This window comes from Ailuropoda melanoleuca, unplaced genomic scaffold, assembly GCF_002007445.2.
Source record: "Ailuropoda melanoleuca isolate Jingjing unplaced genomic scaffold, ASM200744v2 unplaced-scaffold28501, whole genome shotgun sequence".
Lineage (NCBI taxonomy): Eukaryota > Metazoa > Chordata > Mammalia > Carnivora > Ursidae > Ailuropoda > Ailuropoda melanoleuca.
Window position 1 is genome coordinate 546 of NW_023198839.1, and position 403 is coordinate 948.

Sequence of the window (403 nt, forward strand, 5' to 3'; positions counted from 1 at the left end):
GCGCCTGCGAAGAAGCTTGCGACGAAGGGCGGTAAAAAAAAGAAACAAGTTCTGAAGTTCACTCTGGATTGTACTCATCCGGTAGAAGATGGCATTATGGATGCTGCCAACTTTGAACAATTCTTGCAAGAACGAATTAAGGTGAACGGCAAAGCTGGGAACCTCGGTGGAGGAGCGGTGACTATCGAGAGGAGCAAGAGCAAGATTACGGTGACCTCCGAGGTGCCGTTTTCGAAGAGGTATCTCAAATACCTCACTAAGAAATACCTAAAGAAAAATAACTTGCGTGACTGGCTACGCGTGGTTGCCAACAGCAAGGAGAGCTACGAGTTGCGGTATTTCCAGATTAACCAGGACGAGGAGGAAGAGGAGGAAGAAGATTAAATAAATGGAAAGAAATCTG

General features: G+C 46.4%; 1 protein-coding gene across 1 annotated transcript in view; it reads left to right on the forward strand.

The window, feature by feature from the left end:
* Positions 1-384, forward strand: part of LOC117798197 (60S ribosomal protein L22-like) — a 914-nt gene extending 530 nt beyond the window's left edge. Inside the window, exon 2 of the mRNA XM_034650614.1 lies at positions 13-384. Coding sequence (XP_034506505.1) covers positions 13-384 — 372 coding nt within the window. The remainder of the gene's footprint in view (positions 1-12) is intronic.
* The last annotated feature ends 19 nt before the right edge of the window (positions 385-403 follow it).